The sequence below is a fragment of the Balaenoptera borealis genome, assembly GCF_965194805.1.
Source record: "Balaenoptera borealis genome assembly, chromosome: 6".
Taxonomy (NCBI): domain Eukaryota; kingdom Metazoa; phylum Chordata; class Mammalia; order Artiodactyla; family Balaenopteridae; genus Balaenoptera; species Balaenoptera borealis.
In genome coordinates, this window is record NC_138863.1 from 39335303 (window position 1) to 39362062 (window position 26760).

At 38.4% G+C, this 26760-nt stretch overlaps 1 protein-coding gene across 1 annotated transcript in view; it reads left to right on the forward strand.

Moving 5' to 3' along the window:
• Positions 1 to 5048: 5048 nt before the first annotated feature.
• The window catches only part of DNAH7 (dynein axonemal heavy chain 7), a 246606-nt gene continuing 224894 nt past the window's right edge, over positions 5049 to 26760 (forward strand). The window contains exons 1-2 of the mRNA XM_082397280.1: positions 5049 to 5691; positions 11352 to 11414. Coding sequence (XP_082253406.1) covers positions 5677 to 5691; positions 11352 to 11414 — 78 coding nt within the window. The 5' untranslated portion in view covers positions 5049 to 5676. The remainder of the gene's footprint in view (positions 5692 to 11351; positions 11415 to 26760) is intronic.

Below are 26760 nucleotides of genomic sequence, written 5' to 3' on the forward strand. Positions count from 1 at the left end.
TTGATAGTTAGAGCCTCCAATTGTGTTACCCTCACGAAGACCCCACCTACCCCATTCAGCAGCCCTTTCTTCCTCTACTGATTTTAGGTTCTGAGATTCTTTATTTCAACTTCACTCCTACCAGATGCCCCATTCTCTTGCTCTGTTGTTGTTGGAGGTCATTAAGAGGATGTGACTGCTGGTTGACCCACAAGGTGGACCCAGGCAATCAGAGGCTCCCCATTCCCTCCCCGGTCCTTGGAGTGTACATTCCTCTGTTCTCACAGTGGGAGCTGTTTCCAAAGACACAGCCTTATAGAGCAATGTGTTGTTGAGACCATCTGGACCATATATGTGACTGAACCCCATTAATGCCTCCATATAAACTTTGAAGATTCTGGCAGGTGGGTGCGGAGATGTATGCATCTTGCAGGTACCCAAGACAAGTCTCGTATGTAAGTTCCCTGGCTTATTAAACCTGGCACCTGCCAGTCTGAAGTGGTCTGTCTGCCTCTTTCTCTAGTCTATCTGTGAGCCACCAGTTATCCTGCTGTCATACCGGCCTGGGGAATGTGCTGTGTGTTGGTCTTCTCTGAACCTGAGCCTGGTCTGTTGAACATCTTTGGAGTGTAGATTTCTGTCACCACTAATTCAGAGGCTTCAACTTCATCCAGGCCTTTCCTAAATTTCCTCGATCACTTCTGTTCTCTCTTCTTTTCTGCCAAGTAGTCATTTCAAAACTACTTCATTCCGCTCAAATTTTCCTTTAACCCCTGACTCCTACCTTCCCTCTAGTTCTTAGTAGGTGATATCACTTTCTACGTCACAGAGAAAATGATACTCACTTTTTGGAAATGCCCCCAACTACACACCAGCAAACTTCTCAACACCTACATCTCCGTGCATCCTTTTTCCTCCTTTTGTGAGTGTTCCTACAGGGTGTCTCTTCATCTGGAAGTAATTCTCTCTCCTTTTAACTTTTCCCTTCATCTTTATCCTCCCCCTTACTATTTGCATATAAACATAAGCAAAACTCTCTTGTTTGAAAAAATAAGGTCTTTGTATCCATGACGCCCCTCAATCCCCACACCATCCCTCTTGTCCATAACCCATGCTTTTTGAAAATTTGCCTACACTGGCAGTCTCCCTGCCTTCATTCTCCAACCTCTGGTATCTGGGCCCACATCCTCCTACCTCATTGTACTGAAATCCCTTTGCCACGTTCACCAGTGACTTCCTTATTGCTCTATCCAATGGATACTTTTGAATCTCTGTTCCAAAACATTTGACAGTGTTGACCAAATTCTCCTTCTTGAAATATTGTTTTCTTTGGTTTCCATGGGTCTATACTCTCAGTTCCCAATTGTCTCTGGCCACTTTTCAGTTCTCCTTCCAGGGTTCCCTTCCGGCTAACTTTCAAATATTGTTTGTTTTTTATACTAGATTCTCTTCTGTTCTTGGTCTACATACTCCCTGAGCCATCTCATCTATGCTTATGGATTGTATGTCACTTATATGTTAATGAGTCTCAAATCCATGTCCTTAGCTCAGAATTTATCTTCTGAGCTTTGACTGCTATGTACAATACCTACTGGCCATATATGCACTTATATGTCTTGTAGTTATCTCACAGTCGCCATGTCCCACACTCATCGCTTTCTCTTTAAAGCCCACTCCTCTTCCTCTTTTCTCTATCTCATCATTCATACAGGTATCCAAAGCAGTAAAATGATCCTCAACCTTATTTCTCCATTTTAAACATCCACATTCTAGTGAAACAACCTCCTAAATATCTCTTGACTCTCTACTACCTCCATCACTACCCCAGTTCCAGCCACCATCATCTCTTGCGGAACTCTCATAATAGTCCCGTGGTTAAGACTTTCACTGCAGGGGGTGTGGGTTTGATCCTTGGTCAGGGAACTAAGATCCTGCATGCCACACGGCATGGCCAAAAAAAAAAGAAAGAAAAAAAGAAACTTGTCAGTAATTAAGTTTATATAACAAATATTTCTGTCAAATCAATTGCTTAATAAAGCATCATTAAAAAAATGAAATATCCTGTCATTCCTCCTCTTCCTTCTCATTATTTGGCTTTAGTTTTCCTCTTTTTAAAAAAGAATTTAAAATTTTTTAATTGTAAAATATACATAACATAAAGTTTACAATTTTAACCATTTTTAAGTGTACAGTTCAGTGGCATTAAGTACATTCACACTGTTGTGCACCTACCACTGCCATTCATCTTTGGAATTTTTTCACCTTGCAAAAACTGAAACTCTGTACCCTTTGAAAAATAATATCTCATTCCCCCCTACCCACAACCCCTGACAACCACCATTCTGTTTATATGAATTTGACTAGGTACCTTATGTGAGTAGAGTCATACAGTATTTGTTCTTCTGTGACTGACTAATTTTAGTTAGCATAATGCCTTTATGGTTCATCCATGGTGTAGCATGTGTCAGAATTTCCTTTCTTTTTAAGGCTGAACAATATTCCCATTGTACCCATCAGTAATGGACTGGTTAAGAAATTGTGGAGACTCTGCCGTGGAACACTGTGCAGTGTCAGAAAGAATGAGTGCATGATATGGATCCATCTCTGAGATATATTGTGAATAGGAAAAGCAAATTACAGAATAGATTGTGTAGTATGCAAACATTTATATAAATAAAATAGCTATATATGTCTATTTATGTATGGAAATTTCTAGAATCCACCAAAGAAAGTAGTAACACTGGTTGTCTCTGAGGAGGTGAAAACTGGGTCAGGTGTGGGAGACTTATTTCTTGTAAAATTTTGTTCTATTTTGAGCATTTTTCATATGCCTATATAACTTTTAAAAATAAATAAATACCAGTAGGCACACTATGAAAAAAATTGCCATTGTATTACCGTATTTTATTTATCCATTCATCCTTAGATGGGTGCTTGGGTTTCTTCTACCTTTTGGTTGTTGTGCATAATGCTGCTATAAACATGGATGTACACATATGTTTGTGTTCCTGCTTTCAGTTCTTTTGGGCAAATAACCAGCAGTAGAATTGCTGGATCATATGGTAACTCTATTTTTAAGTTTTTAAGGAGCTGCAATATTGTCTTCCATAAGGGCTGCACCATTTTGCATTCCTATCAGTAGTGTATGAGGGTTCCAATTTTTCCATATCCTCATCAACACTTTTTATTGCTTCTCTTTTTAATAATAACCACTCTCGTGGATGTGAAATGGTATCTTGTGGTTTTGATTTGCATATCCCTGATGATTAGTGATGTAGAGCATCTTTTCGTATGTTCATAGGCCATTTGTATATCCGTTTTGGGAAAATGTCTTATTGAGTCCTTTGCGATTTTTAAAAATCAGATTGTTTGTTACCGTTGAGTTTTAGGAATTCTCGATATATCCTGGATATTAATCCCTGTCAAATATGGAATTTGCAAAATACTTGCTCCCATTCTGTGGGCTACCTTTTCACTGTTCTTTGATGAACAAAGGTTTTAAATTTTGATGAAGTCCAATTTGTCCATTTTTTCTTTTGTTGCTTATGCAACTGGTGTCATATCCGAGAAATCATTGCCAAATCCAATGTCATGAAGCTTTTCCCTTATGTTTTCTTCTAAAAGTTTCATAGTTTTAGCTCTTACGTTTAGGACTTTAATCCATTTTTAGTTAATTTTTGTATACGGTGTTAGGCCAATTTCATTCTTTTACATGTGGATCTCCAGTTTTCCCAGCTCCATTTGTTGAAAAGACAATTTTTAATTTTGCAGCTTTGTATTAAGTTTTGATATCAGGAATTGTGAGTCCTTCAACTTTGTTCTTTTTCAAGAGTGTTTTGCCTCTTCTAGGTCCCTTGAAATTTCCTGTGAATTTTAGGATGGGCTCTTATAATTTCCGAACAAAACACTTTTCAGTGGAGATCATTTTCCCTTTAAGTCTAAACTCCATACCATGGTTAGAGTCCAAGCTCATACTGCTCGCAGCACAACAGGCCAATAAATAGAGAGACAAGTTGTTGGGGCAAGGAATAGTGACTCTATTTGGAAAGCCAGCAGACTGAGAAGATGGTGGACTAGTGTCCCAAAGAACCATCTTACCTAAGTTAGAATTCAGGCTTCTTTTATAGTAAAAGGGGAGGGGATGTAGTTGGTTGTTGCCAACTTCTTGGTGTTGGAATCCTTTGTTCTTGCAGCTGTCCAGGTAGGTCGGGTCATGATGTTCCTGTAAACCTCTGACAAGACAAATGTTATTCTCTGTTCTGCAACTTTTTATCTCTGTATGAATGGAAAAGTGTTATACCTTTAAAGGTCAGAGCCTTGAGAATGGGCTGTCCTGTATATTTCAGGCTCTAGGCAACATTCTTAACTTGTAGTGAAAACAATAGAATACAAGGTTAAAGTAAAAGAAACAGATCCAAAATGGAGTTAGATTTGTTCTTCCCTATTACACCATGTTTTAAAGAGTCCTTTAAGATATAGCACCTACGTGTCACCTCAGCTTCATCTCTAGATTTTCTTTAACTCCCTTTACGCAAATCAACTCTTCAGACTTTCAGAACTACTTTTAATTCTTGCATCAGCCATCCACCCTTGTCTAGGGCCTTTATATATATAATCTGCTTGCTTTCAACACTGTTTGTCTAGCCATGTCTTCTTCCTTCAGATCTCACATCCCTTCCACATCTTCCAGGAGAAATTAAGAAGTTCCTGCTTTGTGTTCTCCCTGAGGATCCTCCTTCCCATGTTGCCTGCACCGCATTTTAACTGCTTATTTGAATACTCCCTTAGCCGGTGCTGAAGGGATGGCATCTTGGTCAGGTTTGTATGCCTAGCCCTTAGCACAGCACCCTTCATGCAGTAGACCATCCGGGAATGTTGGTTTAAATGAATTCTTGAAGGTTCTTTTTCTGGTATTCTTCTAAAGGATAGTTTTCTTTCTTTCTTTTTTTTTAAAATTTTATTTATTTATTTTTATATTTATGGCTGTGTTGGGTCTTCGTTTCTGTGCGAGGGCTTTCTCCAGTTGCGGCAAGTGGGGACCACTCTTCATCGCGTAAAGGATAGTTTTCTAGTGTGTGGGAAAAGTCAAGAAAAGAACGCGAGTTGTAAACCCATGGAAAATAGAGGAAAGGTGCTTACTGGTTCCAAGCTCTGCATGCTTTGTTCTCCTAATTACACTTGCCCCCATAAGCATTGAAATCTGCAATCATTTCATTCCACTAGTCCTCTGAGACCTCCTTGGCACAGATAAAGTTAAATAGGAAAATAGGAGGTAAGGCAGGGACCCGCAGCACCCAGCTAAGTTAGGAGGGTGCAAAAGTGACCGGCCAGTAATCCAAGGGTATTTACTCCTCAAGGCAGAAGGAAGAGCACCCACTGCCTTCAGCTATTTACGCAGCCGCTGCTAACGTAACACGCGGGCTCAGGCGCCACCCAGCGCCCTGGAAAGTGCCTCCCGCGGGAGTGCACTGCCAGTTCCCGGGTGCTGTCCCAGGAGCAACAGATGACCGGAAATGGAACCTGCGCGGGCCTGTTGCTTAGCAACGAACGCAGCCGGGAAGCTAGACAGCCCCGGCGCTGAGGGAGCATAGACTGCCTTGTCCCCGGGCGCCGCGTCTCTCGTCCGAGCGGTTCTTGGGGGCGCCTGGCAGGAGCGATCCAGGAGCCACCGGGTGCCACCAGCGCGTCCTCGCAGCCATGAGCAGCCAGCAGGTGAGAGGTTGGCTCCTCGCCAGGCTCGTCTCGCTGCGAAGCTTCCCTTGTGTTTAAAAAGTGATGGAAGCCTAGGTCTTCCGGACTCCGCAGTTGTGGCCTCGCGGGGTACAGCTTCTTTCATTCCACTTATGATGTGGGATACTGAGCGTTTTCGGTGAAAACTTTTATATGTTCTCTTCCCAACCGTTCGTACTTGGTGTTGTCATAACAACCAAACACAGTGGAGCAGAGCGCCTGCAGTTTAAATTACAGCCCTAGAGTGTCCCCAGTGTGCTAATGGTGGCCGCGTTTGTCTGGGGGGAAGTTCCGTGGGGAGTTGCCTTGGATTTGGGCTCTAGGGTTGGAATATAAGCCCCTTCCTAGCGGTGCGACTTTGGGCAAATCACCTGGTTTTTCTAAACCTTCTCTCTCCTTTATGCAAAGGGGAGGAATCAGAACAACTTTTCCTCCTTTCTAAGGTTATTACAAAGTTCAAACAAGATACCATGCCATACCATACCACACATGAAAAGGTTTGGTAAGTGGCAAGTGGAATTTCTTCTTAGGAAAACATCCCCATGGCATGTAACAAAAGATGCATATGAAACCGTGGGGAATCATCATCATTAGTCAAATCCATTTCACTGGCCTCCACTAATCAAGTTTGCTTTTAATTGTTGCTACAAAAGACTTGCATGTCCTCCACTCCACATGGAGCCTAAACAATAAGATGTTTGCCGGAGTTGTTTTGCAGGAGCTTGGAGTCAGCTGTGTCTCTTTGAGGCTGAGCTAGTTAAGACGGCATAGGCTCCCTGACCCTCCAACTGGGCATATGCAAGTATGGCTTGGTGACCTTTCGACATCGGAGGGCTGAAAACTCCACCCTCAGATCCTGCTAAGCGCCTGCATTTTTGAAACTAGAGGCCTGTGGCTTAGTTACACCTGAGCAGAGGGGTGATTACCACGCCTACCACACCTTTTTCCAATCACCTTTCCCCACCTCCCCATGCTCCTCACGCTCCCGACGCGTTACTCTTTATCCCATAAATACCCCAGCCCCTTGGCTTCCGGGAGTCAGATTTGAGGTTTGTTCTTCTGTGTTCTCCTTGGCTGCCTTGTGAATAAGCCCTGTCTTCGCTGCAAACTTTCGATGTCTCAGCGTTTTGACTTGCTGTGCTTCTGACAAAGGGAACCTGGCTCGGTAACATATGTTGCAGTAGATACTTTTCAGAACTCTTTATTGAATTTAAGGGTAACTGTAAACAAAAGGAATGCTGAACAATGGTCAAACTTTTTAATGCCAGAACAGAATGGGAAGACGTTAAGTGTGGACATTATTCTGGGCTAGCTAGAAAACAACTCCAACTCTCTAGATTTGTGTGGAAAAAGCCCCCTAAGCATCCTGGTACTGAATGGAAAACAGTTGCTTTTAAGCCTGCAAATTTTGCTTAGCTTTTTGGTTTGACACTAAACTATAATCTTTTCTTTTTCAAGCTTTATAATTTTTTTGGTAGTGTTAGAGTTTATTGTGGAAAGAAGATTAAAAGTAACACTGAGTTGTAGGTTACTAACTGAAAATGTCAAAACCCTAATTCATTAATTAATCAAAAATAACTTATTTTCTTGATGCCCACATCAATCTTTGACCTGCTCTTGAATCATATTCTGTGGTGTTGAAATTTAAAATATGCATTTACCATATTTGCAGTGGTATTTCTGAATAGCTGTTGTTTCACAAAGCCCAAATTGACCAATTTACAACTGAAAAGCGTCCACTAAAAACCTATTGGCAGTTGAGTTTTAAGTTTCACTTTATCGTCATAAAAGTGATGTTTGGAAATTACATGCCCCCACCCCAAAGGAACCTCTGTTATTAAAAAGGCAGTGGGATCTTTAAAGAATGGGCATGAGCCCATCTAGGACTATTTACATTTTCTACATACTATTTTTAAACAGCAGAGGTCCCTCTCTCGCTGCTTTTGTTGACCTGTAATTTTAAAACTCTTGATACTTTCATTTATGCTAATTTTGAGTATCGTTTTCCTTTTGAAAGGGTGAAAGCTTTTATATTTTAACCTGAAACAAACAGAATGGATTAAACTTTTGGAAATAACATTTTTATGTGACATTTACTTATGTATTCATTTAGTTGAAAAAGTGAGCAGGTGGTAAAATCATATTTGCTGAAGGAGATTTTAATATATTCATCTCAATAGTGGAAGGTTTAGAGTGACATGGCATTTTTCAGGAATAGCAATCTGAACTCTTAAATTAGGTATTTAAAAGAAAAATCTCTTGGAACTGCTTCTTTCATTTTTAAAATTAGTTAAAACACAAGGCTTTTTGAGTTTCAGCTGAAGAACTTTCAGAGGTTTAAAAATACAGATATCCAAAGAGCACGAAGCTCCCCACAAAATCCACTACAGATTGTGGGCAGAGAAGAGGGAAAAGCTGTCAGCTTATCTCTACCTTAGCGCTTTTTCTAGTTGTTAAATTAAGTAGTTTTGCATTTATATGATGCTCATTCTGTTTTCCTTCATCCTGTCTCCTTGATGTTATTGCTTAAAAAGGAGATCAGAGTGAAAACAGTTGGGTATGAGGCCAACAGCATGGTGATAATTTTAACAACCATAACTCAGAACATATGATGACTATATTTAAATCAACCCTATTAAATTTTGAGAGCTGGTTGTTGATTTAATCAGACAACTTCAGGATTATTGTGGATTTTAACCAGACACATTCATAGATTCTGGTCATTTCATCAGAACGGTTAAATTTGGATTATAGCAGGTTTAAAATATCCCTTCCAATAGACAAGTAGTTGAAAATCAGTGAAATAAAAAGTAAGTGCCAAGCCAGAGTACTCAAGGAAGACCTTGACTCTTTAGCAATTTTAATTCTGGTAATGTAAAATTATATTAGTCAGGATCCCAACAGAAAACAGATGGCATGCTTAAAAGGATTAAATTGAAGAAAACTTATGAAAAGACCATTTGGAGAGATGTGGGCAAGGTTAAGAGAAGAAACCAACAGAGATGAGGAGGCACCTAAGGATTAATAACAGGAAGTCATTGCCATTCCTAGGCCTGATGGGTCAAAGAAATTGAACCCCATTCTCAGAACTTGGTGAGAGCTGGAGGCTTGGAATGGTAGCTTCCTGACAGGAGCTGAGCTCTGGAAGAATTAGCCATTATCAGAACTACGGGAAACAGGGAGTACTAGGAAAGAAATATCCAGAACTCTCTCCCTTCATCCTGTCTAGTCTCCTACCGGTGCCTCTCATTGCTTAATCACCAGCAGAAGCCAGAGGGCTGGGAGCCCAGATGCTGCCTATCTACAGAAGTCAGCCTTCTAGGCAGAGAGCAGGAAGGAAAACATGGAGACTGGATTGGGGCAAACAAAGAATAACCATCACAGACATTATTATATGTAGATGCAGCCTTCATGGACGTTTCCCTGGTTACAGGTTCGTTGGGATTAAAAGTTGGTAAGTCAGTTGTTCAGATCCTATAATGCATTTTTCACTCAAAATTCTTTATACCTAAGAAAAAGTCTAACAAAAGATGTGTACACCCTTATGAAGAATATTACAAAAAGTTTTTGAAAAATACACTCCAAGGATGTGAATAAAGAAATATATTGTATTCATGAAGAAGTCAATATCATAACAATATCAGTTTCCTCCAGATTATTCTAGGCATTCAGTGTGTTTCTGTCAAAATCCCCCAAAGTTTCATGCAATGTGGATCCTAAAATTCACGTGGTAGAGAAAAGGTCAAGATTGTATATAATAATTTTTAAGAATACTAAGGTGGAGAGAATTGCCTTACTGATTTCAAGACCTATTGTGAAGTCATAGTCATTTAGACAATTCATACAATTTGTTTACAGATAGTCAAATATACCAATGGAATTAAAGGGACAAAAGAGATATTTACATACTCACATGTGTAATATATGTGTATTATATACACACTGTATAGTATATATGTGTGTGTGAAATAAAATTGTGTGTATACTAAAATATATGACCAAAGATGTTTATTGGAACATCTTTTGTAATAGAGAAACATTGGAAATAAGCTAAATGTTAATTTACAGGAGAATGGAATGGATAAATCACATTATATTCATACATTAGAGTACTATACATCTGTGAAAATCAGGAAAGTATCAACGTGGGAAGTGAGAAAACCATCTTGCTTGCATGCTGAAGAGTTTGAAAGAAAGTCTCCCTCTATGATGTAAGGGAAACTTTCTGGGAAGCTGCCCTTAGGGATGCGACCCTGCTGGAGGGTGTCTGTCACTGGGACAGCCACACACCACAGGCTGGGAAGGTGCCCACAGGCAAGGATGGCAGCCACACCATGGAAGCAACGACAGAAAGCCCTGGAACCAGGAAGAGAGTCCCTTCCTCTCACAGTGTTGTTTTGACACCCTTTGTAATATTAATGCTGGCTGGCAAAGCAGAAATGTTATAGAGTCCTGCTCAATCACAAAGGGGGGCGAAAAGGGTAGACTTGGAGCTGAGAGGTAATAAATTGACAATTGGCAAAAAGCACGATTTATAATCTGCTTTATAGATCGAAGTATTATTGTCAACAGTGCTTCCTCTTACCTAGGTGGAATTCCTACCATGGAATCATCCTCTACTCAAAGGAAGTATCAGCACTTTTCCCTGAAAGTTGCTGCTAAAAAGTGTATGTTACTTACAGTAACCTGACGATGCATTAACCTGAATACATTGTCACCTTAGGAAGTGGAGCATTCTGGAAAAAAAATGAAGTTTTAGCCATGGAGAAAGGAGGTGGGGGCTAAGTGAACGGACACTCGTTAGATAAATTCCTAGAAGAAGATACGGCCAATTCCCCACTGAACTGTCTTGGCACTCTTGTCAAAAATTGATCACCCATAAATGTATGGGTTCATTTCTGAACTCCCAATTCTGTTCCTTTGATCTATAGATCTATATGTTTATCCTTACGCAGTCTTCATTACTGTAGTTTTGTAGTAAGTCATGAAATCTGAAAGTGTGAGTCTGACAACTTTGTTCTTTTTCAAGATCTTTTGGCTGTTCTGGGTCCATTACATTTCCATGTGAATTTTATGATCATCTTGGTAATTTCTACAACTAAGCATCTGGGATTTTGAGAGGGGGTGTGTTGAATCTGTAGGTTATTTTGAGGGGAGAGTATTGCATTTTAACAATATTAGTCTTCCGATCCATGAGCATGGGGTGTCTTTCCATTTATTAAAGTCTTCTTTAATTTCTTTCAATAATGTTTTATAGCTTTCTTTGTACAAGTCTTGCATGTCTTTTTGTTAAATTTATTCCTAAGTATTTTATCCTTTCTGATGCTATTGTAAATTAATTTCTTAATTTCGGTTTTGGATTGTTCATTGTTAGCATCTAGAAATACACTTTTTGTGTATTAATCTTGAATCCTGCAACCTTGCTGAACTCTTTCATTAGCTCTAATAATCTTTTGTGGATGCCTTATGATTTTCTGTACACAATATCATGCTATCCATAAAGTATGTCTTAGAATATTTTGGATGATATGTGCTTTACTTTATATTAGACACTCTGTAACATTTGGTTGAATGAGTCAATTTTGGCATTAACAGAGTAAACAGTGTTGGGTTGGTTTTTTTTTTTGTATTTTTTCATGCAGGATAAATCACCCAGCAAAGAAAAATCCAAGATACCAGTCAGATTTTTACCACAGTTGTCTACAGTAATTTACCAAATATCTCATATTTTATTGCTTTTGTAATAATGTTGTTTACTAGTTTTCAAACTTGCAAATAAGATACTGAATTTTTTTTTTTTTTTTTTTTTTTTTTTGGCTGCGTTGGGTCTTCGTTGCTGTGTGCGGGCTTTCTCTAGTTTCGGCGAGCAGAGGCTACTGTTCGTTGCGGTGCGCGGGCTTCTCAGTCCGGTGGCTTCTCTTGTTGCGGAGCACGGGCTCTAGGCACACGGGCTTCAGTAGTTGTGGCTCTCAGGTTCTAGAGCACAGGCTCAGTATTTGTGGCACATGGGCTTAGTTGCTCCGCGGCATGGGGGATCTTCCCGGACTAGGACTCGAACCCGTGTCTCCTGCATTGGCAGGCGGATTCTTAACTGCTGAGCCACCAGGGAAGCCCAAGATACTGAATTTTTTATTATAAGTTTCTGTGCTCCATTTCTTTTCCGATGGAGAACATCTATGAAGTATGTAGCTTAGGAAAAATGACTGTCTTAATAAAGGAGCTGTAAGCTATAATTACCTAGTATGTGCAGGATGTTTGAGTATTATGAATAAAAGAATTCTGAGGATGACCTAGAAGAAGCAGTGTTGGAGTTAGGAAGCAAGGACTTAGATTACAGATTTTTCACTAATGGCTCTGTGACTATTGCAGAGTCACTTACCTCTCTGAGCCCCAGTTTCTGAGTTTGAAATGAGAACAGTTGATTTGATCTCTGAAGAGATGTCTCTTCTAGCACTTTTAGCTACAGGAGATTTCTTAGATCTTGGCATCCTTTTTCATGATTTTGACGTTAAATTAGCATTGTCCTGTGGAAGAGGTAGTTAATAGACATTTTCAGCTGATCAAGTGCTGGACAAATTAGATTTTACTGCAATAAAATTTACTGTCAAATAATTATGTTGAATTTAATATCATTGAGTTATACTCTTGTGATTCCTGGAAGTTGATTTTAAATGGAGGTTCAATGCAAACATTATTTGTTTTGAAATATTTCAAAAGCTCAGAATGAACTATGAAATGGAATCTGAATGGCTTCATACAGAGTAGATTTCTAATAATTTGAAATTAAGGATTCTTTCAGATTAAAAAAACTCCAATGAAAATGTTTAGGTGAATGCTCTTAAACATTTCAAAGTACACAGTTTAATTGTGAACCTATTTTATCGATAATGCCAAGATTATCACACCATGTTCTATGAAATAAAATCATAGCATTTTTTTAGTTCTGCAAATATCTGTCTTAGGTATTCTGTGTTAAGAGCCAAAGATATGAAATGGAATAGACATTTTATTTTCTCTTTAAAAATTAAAAAATTTTAAAATTTAATAAAATTGCCACTAGTTAAAAAAAAATTAGTGTGTAGGTTTAGCAATAAATATTATTAGTATATAGGTTTAGAAATATCAACTAAATTTAAATTTACTTACTGAATAAATATTCAGTGGCTGAGAGGAATAATCCTTCCTAGCCCATGAGGCAAATAATTGTTTAAAATGCTTATTTGGCTGATTTAAACCTTATACTGTGCTCATATTTGACTTTGTCTTGCAATTTTTCTTTCATATCATTTGAGTTTTATGTCTTTTAAGATAAATAATATTTGAAAGAGATTTTTAAAATATTCCATTGATTAAAACAAAAATTCATTTGAATGTTAAGGTTTGCACTTGGATAAAATTTTCCGGCAGTAGTTAAGATTTGGGGGGGAGGGGTAATAATGGCGTTTATTTACATTTTTGGTAAAACACTGGTGTGTTCTTCAATAATGGGCACTGTAAATGTTTGGAAAAACAAATGGCAGAATTGGAGCCTTCAGGCCATTTTTAGCGACACACAGTTTTGTGGGGTTTTTTCAGGGGGAGGGTTGCAGAAAACACTGAAGTTACCTACAGTTTTTTTTTCGTTTGTTTGTTTTTGTTTTTTAGCCAGTTCTGCCCTCATAGCTGCCATGGAAATAGACTCTTTCACTAAATGAAGAAAGGTGCTGTGAGTGCGGGTTGGGTAGTGTGGGCTGCTCTGACTACCCCAGGTCATAAAGGAACAGACCGCTTGCTTTGTAGTCTCTGGCAGAGCACCCACTTCTTTCCAAAGTCAGCTTCTAGTATTACGTGGTGCACACATCCAGAGTTTTTAAACATCCTTTGTGATGACCCGTGGTTTGGAGTTCTCACAACTGGCAGAAGTTGAGATTGGCATTTAAAAAGTGGTGGATTTGGGTCCCAGAAATTAGATGAAAAAAATAACCCCCAGGCATCTAAGCCCACGTGAGTATGTGAACATATAAGCCCTTTCTACCTGGAACACCTAGAATGATTTTCATTACAGACCTTCATGTTCCCAGAGGTGATCCTTGTTAAAACCAAGGGTGACCCAGCACTGGTGGCTGCCAGCCTCTCAGAGCTGGTGACTTGACTCTCACCCTGCACACCTCGCTCACAGCCCTCCCACGAATCTGAAATCCTTTATGGAGAAAGATGAGAATGGAAGAATGGAAGGGGAGATGGAAGGATGGAAGACCACGGATTTTTAAGTGTTTTAGATGTTTTCCTGTGAAAGAAGAGCCTGAAAATAGGACATGTGTAGAGTTGGAGAGGTGATTCCAGGAAGCAGGAGTGAAGGATCAGGGAGAGTAAAACTAGGAAGGAGGAGGAGCCAATACGAGGCAGCTGGGATGATCCTACCCCGACCTTCTGAATGCTTTCTGGAATCATCAGCCTGAGGATGATCAGGGTGGTAGCATTTATCCATCAGCTCTCATCCTATCTCCTGAGGATGTTAACTTCCACCTATTTCTGGCTGCTCACGTGTGAGTGCAGAATGGGCTACCCTGAGGGTCCCATGCTATGGCATCAAAGAAGCCTCACGGGACAAAACGAAAGACATTTTCTTGAGTGGAAAGCCTGTCATTCCTACCTGAATTGAAGCCAGCACAGAACTATTCACTGCAGCCACGTCTGGAATCAAGAGGTGAGGCCAAGAGGATGTGAAAGGAAGTGAAACAAGAGTTTCCTGATAGAAAAGTCAATGGAATTCTTAGTCCAGCCTCACAGAAGTTCCAAAGCAGAGGGAAGGAGTGGCAGATGTCTGTCATCATCTGAAAGGAGAAAACAGACTAAAATGGAATTGCTAATCAGCATTAAAAATATGTAGATGTTACTTTAAAATCCACCCCTCTGGTTTTATTGAAGATCAGCATTACTTAGCTAGATGGTGTTCTGACTTATGTGTGACTGCTCTTTTTGATTAGCCAAGGGCCACTATTTATAAACTCTTCATTTATATATATATATATATATATATATATATATATATATATATATATATATATATACACATACACACACACACACATATGAAGGGTATAGAGGAAACATTAAGGCCCTCACCACCCTTCTCCACCCAGGGTGCTGATGAGACTGGGGGTGGTAGCTCAGCATGCAGAATGGGTGCTGTAGGGATCCTAAGAAGTCAGGTGTGTGGGAATCAGTGTAGAAGGCTGGGGTTAAGCAAGGTGTTTTGTACATTTGTAGTAGCTCCATTACAATAGACCTCATTTGCTTTGCCTATGTATGACGGTATGAAAATTTTAGGGCACTTGGACCATATGTCCCTTTCCTTCTATCATCTACAGCTGCATTCTTATTAGGCCTTTGCCACATCCTTATTCTCCCTAAAGGGAAGCCTTCCACTCTGAGAACACCTGTTGCACTTTTAGCTTGAAAACGTTGTGCTCATGTTCCGCTTTGTACCCTGCGGTCCATTGGGGATTAAAGAAAACAGAGCTGTTTGTGGTACAGCACTGTATATGTATGAAACAGTTACCTAATTTGGTGTTTGTACTTTGGGAAGTATTGTCGGAAGTTCATTGCAATTTTCTTTCCCTTCCCTCTTCTTCCCTTCCCATTTTATTGAGATATAACTGACATACAACACTGTAAATCTAAAGTGTCCAACATAATGATTTGACTTAACACACATCATGATTACTACAATAGGTTTAGGGAACATTATTGTCTCATATAGATACAACATTAAAGAAATAGAAAAAATATTTTTTCTTTGGGCTGAGAACTCCACAACTTTCCTATAATAAACATACAGCAGTGTGAATTATATTTATCATGTTGTACATTACATCCCTAGTACTTATTTATCTTATAACTGGAAGTTTGTACCTTTAGACTACCTACCCCCAGATTCTGATAAGTGCAAATCTGATCTCTTTTTCTATGAGTTTATTTATCGTAAAGTACAATTGACCTATTTAATACAGCACTGTTAGTTCCTGGTACACAATACGGTGATTCGATATTTCTTATTTTTTTTTTTATTCAAACAAAGTCACAAAAATTATAATCATCCTCATCAGTTCACTCAGTCCCATGTAATTAATTTTTTTTTCATCTTGGTCTTTTGTTAGTACTTTTATGAATTCATCAGTTTTCCATTAGAGTTCTGAAAATGCTTATTCATTCAGTTCAGCAGTATAGTCAGTTACCAGAAACCTGTACTTGTCAGAGTCTTTTCCATGAATTCCTTGAAGATGAAACCCTTTTATAGCAATATATTTGCAAAAACATCAGAGTACACCCAGAACTGTCTGCAAATGACAAAGGACTTAAAAATGACCACAGTTAAAGATTTGATGAAAGTTCATAATAATGCAATTGACAAGGAAATTTAGTTTTTTCTGAGATATACATTTTAAAGTAATAACTAGAATTATGACTTAAAACCTTATACCAGAACACATAAGATTTTTAGAAATTTCATGTAATGTCTGAAACATTTATATTAACATATTTCCATACAAATAACCCAAAGAGAGTTTAGTATTAGTTGTTTTTTGTTTGTTTGTTTTTTTATACTGCAGGTTCTTATTAGTCATCAGTTTTATACACATCAGTGTATACATGTCAATCCCAATCGCCCAATTCAGCACACCACCATCCCTACCCCACCACGGTTTTCCCCCCTTGGCGTCCATATGTTTGTTCTCTACATCTGTGTCTCAACTTCTGCCCTGCAAACCGGTACATCTGTACCATTTTTCTAGGTTCCACATACATGCATTAATACACTATATTTGTTTTTCTCTTTCTGACTTACTTCACTCTGTATGACAGTCTCTAGATCCATCCACATATCAACAAATGACTCAATTTCGTTCCTTTTTATGGCTGAGTAATATTCCATTGTATATATGTACCACAACTTCTTTATCCATTCGTCAGTCGATGGGCATTTAGGTTGCTTCCATGACCTGCTATTGTAAATAGTGCTGCAATGAACATTGGGGTGCATGTGTCTTTTTGAATTATGGTTTTCTCAGGGTATATGCCCAGTAGTGGGATTGCTGTGTCATATGGTAGTTCTATTTTTAGTTTTTTAAGGAACCTCCATACTGTTCTCCATAGTGGCTGTATCAATTTACATTCCCACCAACAGTGCAAGAGGGTTCCCTTTTCTCCGCACCCTCTCCAGCATTTGTTGTTTGTAAATTTTCTGATGACGCCCATTCTAACTGGTGTGAGGTGATACCTCATTGTAGTTTTGATTTGCATTTCTCTAATAATTAGTGACATTGAGCAGCTTTTCATGTGCTTCTTGGTCATCTGTATGTCTTCTTTGGAGAAATGTCTATTTAAGACTTCTGCCCATTTTTGGATTGGGTTGTTTGTTTCTTTAATATTGAGCTGCATGAGCTGTTTACATATTTTAGACATTAATCCTTTGTCCGTTGATTCATTTGCAAATATTTTCTTCCATTCTGAGGGTTGTCTTTTCGTCTTGTTTATGGTTTCCTTTGCTGTGCAAAAGCTTTTAAGTTTCATTAGGTCCCATTTGTTTATTTTTGTTTTTATTTCCATTACTCTAGGAGGTGGATCAAAAAAGATCTTGCTGTGATTTATGTCAAACAGTGTTCTTCCTATGTTTTCCTCTAAGAGTTTTATAGTGTCTGGTCTTACATTTAGGTCTCTAATCCATTTTGAGTTTATTTTTGTGAACAGTGTTAGGGAGTGTTCTAATTTCATTCTTTTACATGTAGCTGTCCAGTTTTCCCAACACCACTTATTGAAGAGACTATCTTTTCTCCATTGTATATTCTTGCCTCCATTGTCAAAGACAAGTTGCCCATATGTGCGTGGGTTTATCTCTGGGCTTTCTATCTTGTTCCATTGATCTATGTTTCTGTTTTTGTGCCACTACCATATTGTCTTGTTTACTGTAGCTTTGTAGTATAGTCTGAAGTCAGGGAGTCTTATTCCTCCAGCTCCGTTTTTTTCCCTCAAGACTGCTTTGGCTATTCGGGGTCTTTTGTGTCTCCATACAAATTTTAAGATGATTTGGTTCCAGTTCTGTAAAAAATGCCATTGGTAATTTGATAGGAATTGCATTGAATCTGTAGATTGCTTTGGGTAGTATAGTCATTTTCACAATATTGATTCTTCCAATCCAAGAACATGGTATATCTCTCCATCTGTTGGTATCATCTTTAATTTCTTTCATCAGTATCTTATAGTTTTCTGCATACAGGTCTTTTGTTTCCCTAGGTAGGTTTATTGCTAGGTATTTTATTCTTTTTGTTGCAGTGGTAAATGGGAGTGTTTCCATAATTTCTCTTTCAGATTTTTCATCATTAGTGTATAGGAATGCAAGAGATTTCTGTGCATTAATTTTGTATCCTGCAGCTTTACCAAATTCATTGATTAGCTCTAGTAGTTTTCTGGTGGCATCTTTAGGATTCTCTATGTATAGTATCATGTCATCTGCAAACAGTGACAGTTTTACTTCTTTTCCAATTTGTATTCCTTTTATTTATTTTTTCTTCTCTGATTGCCATGGCTAGGACTTCCAAAACTATGTTGAATAATAGTGGTGAGAGTGGGCATCCTTGTCTCATTCCTGATCTTAGAAGAAATGCTTTCAGTTTTTCACCCTTGAGAATGATGTTTGCTGTGGGTTTGTCGTATATGCCCTTTATTATGTTGAGGTAGGTTCCCTCTATGCCCAGTTTCTGGAGAGTTTTTATCATAAATGGGTGTTGGATTTTGTCAAAAGCTTTTTCTGCGTCTATTGAGATGATCATATGGTTTTTATTCTTCAATTTGTTACTATGGTGTATCACATTGACTGATTTGTGTATATTGAACAATCCTTGCATCCCTGGGATGAATCCCACTTGATCGTGGTGTATGATCCTTTTAATGTGTTGTTGGATTCTGTTTGCTAGTATTTTGTTGAGGATTTTTGCATCTATATTCATCAGTGTTATTGGTCTGTAATTTTCTTTTTTTGTTGTATCTTTCTCTGGTTTTGGTATCAGGGTGATGGTGGCCTCATAGAATGAGTTTGGGAGTGTTCCTTCCTCTGCAGTTTTTTGGAAGAGTTTGAGAAGGATGGGTGTTAGCTCTTCTCTAAATGTTTGATAGAATTCACCTGTGAAGCCCTCTGGTCCTGGGCTTTTGTTTGTTGGAAGATTTTTCATCACACTTTCAATTTCATTACTTGTGATTGGTCTGTTCATATTTTCTGTTTTTTTCCTGGTTCACTCTTGGAAGGTTATACCTTTCTAAGAATTTGTCCATTTCTTCCAGGTTGTCCATTTTATTGGCATAGAGTTGCTTGTAGTAGTCTCTTAGGATGCTTTGTATTTCTGCGGTGTCTGTTGTAACTTCTTTTTCATTTCTAATTTTACTGATTTGAGTCCTCTCCCTCTGATTCTTGATGAGTCTGGCTAATGGCTTATCAATTTTGTTTATCTTCTCAAAGAACCAGCTTTTAGTTTTATTGATCTTTGCTATTGTTTTCTTTGTTTCTATTTCATTTATTTCTGCTCTGATCTTTATGATTTCTTTCCTTCTGCTAACTTTGGGTTTTGTTTGTTCTTCTTTCTCTAGTTCCTTTAGGTGTAAGGTTAGATTGTTTACTTGAGATTTTTCTTGTTTCTTGAGGTAGGCTTGTATAGCTATAAACTTCCCTCTTAGAACTGCTTTTGCTGCATCCCATAGGTTTTGGATCGTCGTGTTTTCATTGTCATTTGTCTCTAGGTATTTTTTGATTTCCTCTTTGATTTCTTCAGTGATCTCTTAGTTATTTAGTAACGTATTGTTTAGCCTCCATGTGTTTGTGTTTTTTACGTTTTTTTCCCTGTAATTCATTTCTAATCTCATAGCGTTGTGGTCAGAAAAGATGCTTGATATGATTTCAATTTTCTTAAATTTACTGTGGCTTGCTTAGTGATCTATCCTGGAGAATGTTCCATGTGCACTTGAGAAGAAAGTGTATTCTGCTGTTTTTGGATGGAATGTCCTATAAATATCTATTAATTCTATCTGGTCTATTGTGTCATTTAAAGCTTCTGTTTCCTTATTTATTTTCATTTTGGGTGATCTGTCCTTGGTGTAAGTGATGTGTTAAAATCCCCCACTATTACTCTGTTACTGTCGATTTCCACTTTTATAGCTGTTAACAGTTGCCTTATGTATTGAGGTGCACCTATGTTGGGTGCATGTATATTTATAATTGTTATATCTTCTTCTTGGATTGTTCCCTTGATCATTATGTAGTGTCCTTCCTTGTCTCTTGTAACATTCTTTATTTTAAAGTCTATTTTATCTGATACGAGTATAGCTACTCCAGCTTTCTTTTGATTTCCATTTGCATGGAATATCTTTTTCCATCCCCTCACTCAGTCTGTATGTGTCCCTAGGTCTGACGTTGGTCTCTTGTAGACAGCAGATATATGGGTCTTGTTTTTGTATCCATTCAGCAAGCCTGTGTCTTTTGGTTGGAGCATTTAATCCATTCACGTTTAAGGTAATTATCAATATGTATATTCCTATGACCATTTTCTTAATTGTTTTGGGTTTGTTTTTGTAGGTCCTTTTCTTCTCTTGTGTTTCCCACGTAGAGAAGTTCCTTTAGCATTTGTTGTAGAGCTGGTTTGGTGGTACTGAAATCTCTTAGCTTTTGCTTGTCTGTAAAGCTTTTGATTTCTCCATTGAATCTGAATGAGATCCTTGTTGGGTAGAGTAATCTTGGTTGTAGTTTCTTCCCTTTCATCACTTTAAGTATATCATGCCACTCCCTTCTGGCTTGTAGAGTTTCTGCTGAGAAATCAGCTGTTAACCTTATGGGAGTTTCCTTGTATGTTATTTGTCGTTTTTCCCTTGCTGCTTTCAATAATTTTTCTTTGTCTTTAATTTTTGCCAAGTTGATTACTATGTGTCTCGGCGTGTTTCTCCTTGGGTTTATCCTGTATGGGACTCTCTGTGCTTCCTGGACTTGGGTGGTATTTCCTTTCCCATTTTAGGGAAGTTTTTGACTATAATCTCTTCAAACATTTTCTCTCGTCCTTTCTCTCTCTCTTCTCCTTCTGGGACCCCTATAATGCGAATGTTGTTGCATTTAATGTTGTCCCAGAGGTCTCTTAGGCTGTCTTCATTTCTTTTCATTCTTTTTTCTTTATTCTGTTCCATAGGAGTGAATTTCACCATTCTGTCTTCCAGGTCACTTATCCGTTCTTCTGCCTCAGTTATTCTGCTATTGATTCCTTCTAGTGTAGTTTTCATTTCAGTTATTGTATTGTTCATCTCTCTTTGTTTGTTCTTTAATTCTTCTAGGTCTTTGTTAAACATTTCATGCATCTTCTCGATCTTTGCCTCCATTCTTTTTCCGAGGTCCTGGATCATCTTCACTATCATTATTCTGAATTCTTTTTCTGGAAGGTTGCCTATCTCCACTTCATTGTTTTTCTGGGTTTTTATCTTGTTCCTTCATCTGGTATTAGCCCTCTGCCTTTTCATCTTGTCTATCTTTCTGTGAATGTGGTTTTTGTTCCACAGGCTGCAGGATTGTAGTTCTTCTTGCTTCTGCTGTCTGCCCTCTGGTGGTTGAGGCTATCTAAGAGGCTTGATGGGAGGGACTGGTGGTGGGTAGAGCTGACTGTTGCTCTGGTGGGCAGAGCTCAGTAAAAGCTTAATCCGCTTGACTGTTGATGGGTGGGGCTGGGTTCCCTCCCTGTTGGTTGTTTGGCCTGAGGCAACCCAACACTGGAGCCTACCTGGGCTCTTTGGTGGGGCTAATGACAGATTCTGGGTGGACTCACGCCAAGGAGTACTTCCCAGAACTTCTGCTGCCAGTGTCCTTGTCTCCACGGTGAAATAGAGCCACCCCCCGCCTCTGCAGAAAACCTTCCAACACTAGCAGGTAGGTCTGGTTCAGTCTTCCCTGGGGTCACTGCTCCTTCCCCTGGGTCCCGATGCACACACTACTTTGTGTGTGCCCTCCAAGAGTGGATTCTCTGTTTCCCCCAGTCCTGTCGAAGTCCTGCAATCAATTCCCACTAGGCTTCAAAATCTGATTATCTAGGAATTCCTCCTCCCGTTGCCGGACCCCCAGGTTGGGAAGCCTGACGTGGGGCTCAGAACCTTCACTCCAGTGGGTGAACTTCTGTGGTATATGTATTGGCCAGTCTGTGAGTCACCCACCCACCAGTTATGGGATTTGATTTTACTGTGATTGTGCCCCTCCTACCGTCTCATTGTGGCTTCTCCTTGTCTTTGGATGTGGGGTATCTTTTTTGGTGAGTTCCAGTGTCTTTCTGTTGATGATTGTCCAGCAGCTAGTTGTGATTCTGGTGTTCTCGCAAGAGGGAGTGAGAGCACGTCCTTGTACTCCTCCATCTTGGTTCCTCCTCCCTGAAACTCGATATTTCTATACATTTCAAACTGATCACCACAAGTCTAGTTACCATCCATCACAATATAAAGATGTTACATAATTATTGACTATATTCCCCACACTGTACATTTTTTATCTGTGACTCATGTATTTTGCAACTGGAAGTTTGTACCTCTTAATCTCTCTCACCTATTTCTCTCATCCTTGCACCCCACCTCCCCTCTGGCAACCACCTGTTTGTTCTCTGTACCATGACTCTGTTTCTGTTTTGTCACGTTTGTTCATTTATTTTTTAGACTCCACAAATAAGTGAAATCATATGGTATTTGTCTTTTCCTGTCTGACTTATTTCACTTAGCATAATGCCCTGTAGGTCCATTTATGTTGTCACAAATGGCAAGAGTTCATGCTTTTCACAGCTGAGTAATATTCCATTGTAGTTATATATACCACATTTTCTTTATCTATGTATCTATTGATGGGCACATAGATTGCTTCCATATCTTGGCTATTGTAAATAATGCTGCAGTGAACATAGGGATGCATATATTTTCAAATTAGTGTTTTCATTTTCTTTGGCTAAATACCCAGGAGTGGAATTGTTGAATTATATGATAGTTGTATTTTTAATTTTTTGAGGAATCGCCATACTGTTCTCCATAGTGGCTGTACCAATTTACATTCCCACCAGCATTGCACAAGGGTTCCCTTTTCTCCACACCCTCACCAACACTTGCTATTCCCCCACCCCAGTTTTAATGAGATATAATTGACATACAGCGCTGTATAAGTTTAAGGTGTACAGCATAATGATTTGACATACATACATCATGAAATGATTACCACAGTAGGTTTAGTGAATATTCATCATCTCATATAGATAGAACATTAAAGAAACAGGAGAAAATTTTTTTCTTTGTGAATTTTGTCCTTTTTGATAGTAGCCATTCTGACAGGTGTGAGATGATCTCATTGTGGTGTTGATGTGCATTTCTCTAATGATTAGTGATGTTCAGCATCTTTTCATGTGCCTGTTGGCCATCTGTATGTCTTCTTTGGAAAAATGTTTATTCAGGTCCTCTGCCCATTTTAAAAGTTGGGTTATTTGTTTTTTTAATGTTGAGTTTTGTGAGTTCCTTGTATATTTTGGGTATTAACCCCTTATTGGATATGTCATTTGAAAACATCTTCTCCCATTCAGTAGGTGGCTTTTCATTTGCTGATAGTTTCCTTTGCTGTGCAAAAGCTTCTTAGTTTGATGTAGCCCCATTTATTTATTTTTGTTTTTGTTTCTCTTGCCTAAGGAGATATAGCAAAAAAATATCGCTAAGATTGATGTCAAAGGGCATACTGCCTGTGTTTTCTTCTGGAAGTTTTATGGTTTCAGATCTTACATTGATGTCTTAAATCCATTTTGAGTTTATTTTTTTCATATGGTGTGAGAAAGTGGTCCTGTTTGATTCTTTTGCATGTAGCTGTCCAGTTTCCCAATACCATTTATTGAAGAGCCTATCTTTCCCTATTGTATATTTATGCCTCCTTTGTCATAGATTAATTGACCATATGAATGTGGTTTCATTTCTGGGTGCTGTATTCTGCTCCATTGATCTGTGTGTCTGTTTTTGATTACTCTGGGTTTATAGTACAGTTTGAAATAAAGGAGTGTGATACGTCTTGCTTTGTTCTCTTTCTCAAGATTGTTATGGCTCTTCAGGGTCTTTTGTGTTTCCATACAAATTTTAGTTCTGTTCTAGTTCTGTGAAAAATGCCATTGGTATGTTAATAGGGATTGCACTGAATCTGTAGATTGCCTTGGGTCATATGGCCATCTTAACAGTATTAAGTCTTCTCATCCATGATGTTGGTAGTCAGAGATATTGAATAATATATTCCAAACTGAGAAGGAACTTTGAGACTGAAAAATGAGGTGAGCAACTTCATAAAGAGCAATTAGGAAATGTAGTATGGGTAACTTACACAGGCAGGAAGGATTGGGTGGACATATGATCCTCATTCACAGCTGCACTTAGCACTGCTGAAAGGGGTGCAGGGGAATTTAAAGGGGTCAAAGCTAAAAATAGAATCTCACTACTAGGGAGAAGCATGTCCACACGGATGGGAACTGGGTTTTTTTTTTTTCCTTCTCCTGGGTGTCTTATGACCGTTAACCATCTGCATCAGCAGAAGGCACACTTCTGGTTTTCAGTTATCAGATGAAGGCAAGGGTAAAAGTTAAATGGGAATTCATCTGGCTTGGGCACATTCCTTGTGTGTTAGGCTAAAGCTCAGTCATGCATAAAGGGGAGGGGATAGGACAGTGGGCCTAAGATAGAGCTGACAAAATGGAGTCAGTTTGGTTCAGCTACACATGTGAGCATGGTATATCTTTCCATTTCTTTGTGTTGTCTTCAGTTTCTCTCATCAGTGTCTTATAGTTTTCCAAGTACAAGTCTTTTACCTTATATTTATTCTTGTATATTTTATTTTTTGTTGCATTGTAAAGGGATTGTTTCCTTACTTTCTCTTTCTGATAGTTTGTTTTTGGTGTACAGAAACACAGCAGATTTTTGTACATCAATTTTGTATGCTGCAACTTTACCAAATTCATTGATGAGTTTTAGTAATTTTTTGGTAGCATCTTTAGGATTTTCTATATATAGTATCATCTCACCTGCAAACAGTGGCAGTTTCACTTCTTCCTTTCCAATTTGGATTTCTTTTATTTCTTGTCTGGTTGTTGTGGCTAGGACTTCCCATACTATGTGGAATAAAAGTGGAGAGGCTGGACAACCTTGTCTTTTTCTTAATCTTAGAGGAAGTGCTTTCAGCTTTTCACTGTTGAGTATGTTGTTAGCTGTGGGCTTATCATACATGGCCTTTATTATGTTTAGGTATATTCCCTCTACACCCACTTTGTTGAGAGTTTTTGTCATAAATGGATGTTGAGTTTTGTCCAAGACTTTCTGCATCTATTGAGATGATCATATGGTTTTTATTCTTCAATTTGTTAATGTGGTATATCGTGTTGGTTGATTTTTGCGAATACTGAACCATCCTTGCATCCCTGGGATAAATCCCACTTGATCATGGTGTGTGATCCTTTTAGTGTATTGTTGAATTTGGTTTGCTAATATTTTGATGAGGATTTTTATATCTATGTTGATCAGTGATATAGGCCTGTATTTTCTCTTTTTGTGGTATCTTTGTCTGGTTTTAGTATCAGGGTGATGGTTGCCTCATAGAATGAGTTTGGGAATGTTCCTTCCTCTGCATTTTTTTGGAATAGTTTGAGAAGGATAGGTGCTAACTCTTCTTTAAATGTTTGGTAGAATTGACCTGTGAAGCAGTCTGGTCCAGGACTTTTGTTTGTTGAGAGTAAGTTTGTTTTATTACTGATTCAGTTTCATTACTGGTAATTGGTCTGTTTCTATTTTCTATTTCTTCCTGATTCAGTCTTGGGAGATTGTACTTTCTAGGAATTTCTCCATTTCCTCTAGATTGTCCGTTTTATTGGCATAAAACTGTTCATAGTAATCTCTTATGATCCTTTGTAGTTCTGCGGTGTAAGTTGTAACTTCTTTTTACAGGAAAAAAACTGTAAATATACAAACACATGAAAGCTAAATAATACACTACTAAATAACCAAGAGATCACTGAAGAAATGAAAGAGGAAATCAAAAAATACCTTGAAACAAATGACAATGAAAACATAACAACCCAAAACCTATGGGATGCAGCAAAAGGAGTTCTAAGAGGGAAGTTTATAGCAATACAATCCTACCTCAAGAAACATCTCAAATAAACAACATAACCTTACACCTAAAGCAACTAGAGAAAGAACAAAAAAACCCCAAAGTTAGCAGAAGGAAAGAAAGCATAAAGATCAGATCAGAAATAAATGAAAAAGAAATGAAGAAAACGATAACAAAGGTCAATGAAACTAAAAGCTGGTTCTTTGAGAAGATAAACAAAATTGATAAACCATTAGCCAGAGTCATCAAGAAAAAAAGGGAGAAGACTCAAATCAACAGAATTAGAAATGAAAAAGGAGAAGTAACAATTGACACTGCAGAAATACAAAGGATCATGAGAGATAACTACAAGCAACTATATGCCCAAAAAATGGACAACCTGGAAGAAATGGACAAATTCTTAGAAAAGCACAACCTTACATGACTGAACCAGGAAGAAATAGAAAATATAAACAGACCAATCACAAGCACTGAAATTGAAACTGTGATTAAAAATCTTCCAACAAACAAAAGTCCAGGACCAGAGGGCTTCACAGGTGAATTCTATCAAACATTTAGAGAAGAGCTAACACCCATCCTTCTCTAACTCTTCCAAAAAACTGCAGAGGAAGGAACACTCCCAAACTCATTCTACGAGGCCACCATCACCCTGATACCAAAACCAGACAAAGGTATTACAAGAAAAGAAAACTACAGGCCAGTATCACTGATGAACATAGATGCAAAAATCCTCAACAAAATACTAGCAAACAGAATCCAGCAGCACATTAAAAGGATCATACACCATTATCAAGTGGGGTTTATACCAGGAATGCAAGGATTGTTCAATATACACAAATCAGTCAATGTGATACACCATGTTAACAAACTGAAGGATAAAAACCATATGATCA